We start from the raw sequence: 333 nt of genomic DNA, 5'->3' as shown, positions 1-333 counted from the left end.
CTCACACCAGGTTTCCCCCTGCTCCTCTCTCCACCTGGCCTCTGCTAGAAAAGTCATTACCTCCTGATGGTTTTTGGATGGTGTCCTGGGGTGGCGGCCCTGGGGAATTCTCCTGGAGGATCTGTTCATAATCTTCTTCCTCCACCTAGAGAAAACAGTATCACTCTTACGGATTTTTCCAATGGCATGCTTTTGACTTGATCTTTCCAGGAAAGGGTTTTTGTTTTGTTTGCTTTTGTTTTGTTTTGTTTTCACTAACTTACAGGTGAGAAAGCTGAGTGAGGAACCTTGGTCTCCATCACAACATTAAGAGATTTCAACTCATGCAGAAAG

General features: G+C 44.7%; 1 protein-coding gene across 1 annotated transcript in view; it reads right to left on the bottom strand.

Annotated features, from left to right (window-relative positions):
- Gimap6 (GTPase, IMAP family member 6) overlaps window positions 1-333 on the bottom strand; it is a 6661-nt gene that overhangs the window by 4343 nt on the left and 1985 nt on the right. Inside the window, exon 2 of the mRNA XM_013036572.1 lies at window positions 61-145. Within this exon, the coding sequence (XP_012892026.1) occupies window positions 61-145 (85 nt within the window). The remainder of the gene's footprint in view (window positions 1-60; window positions 146-333) is intronic.

The sequence above is a fragment of the Dipodomys ordii genome, unplaced genomic scaffold (genome assembly GCF_000151885.1).
Source record: "Dipodomys ordii isolate 6190 unplaced genomic scaffold, Dord_2.0 Scaffold302, whole genome shotgun sequence".
NCBI classification, from domain to species: Eukaryota; Metazoa; Chordata; class Mammalia; order Rodentia; family Heteromyidae; genus Dipodomys; species Dipodomys ordii.
This window is presented reverse-complemented; position numbering and strand designations above follow the sequence as displayed.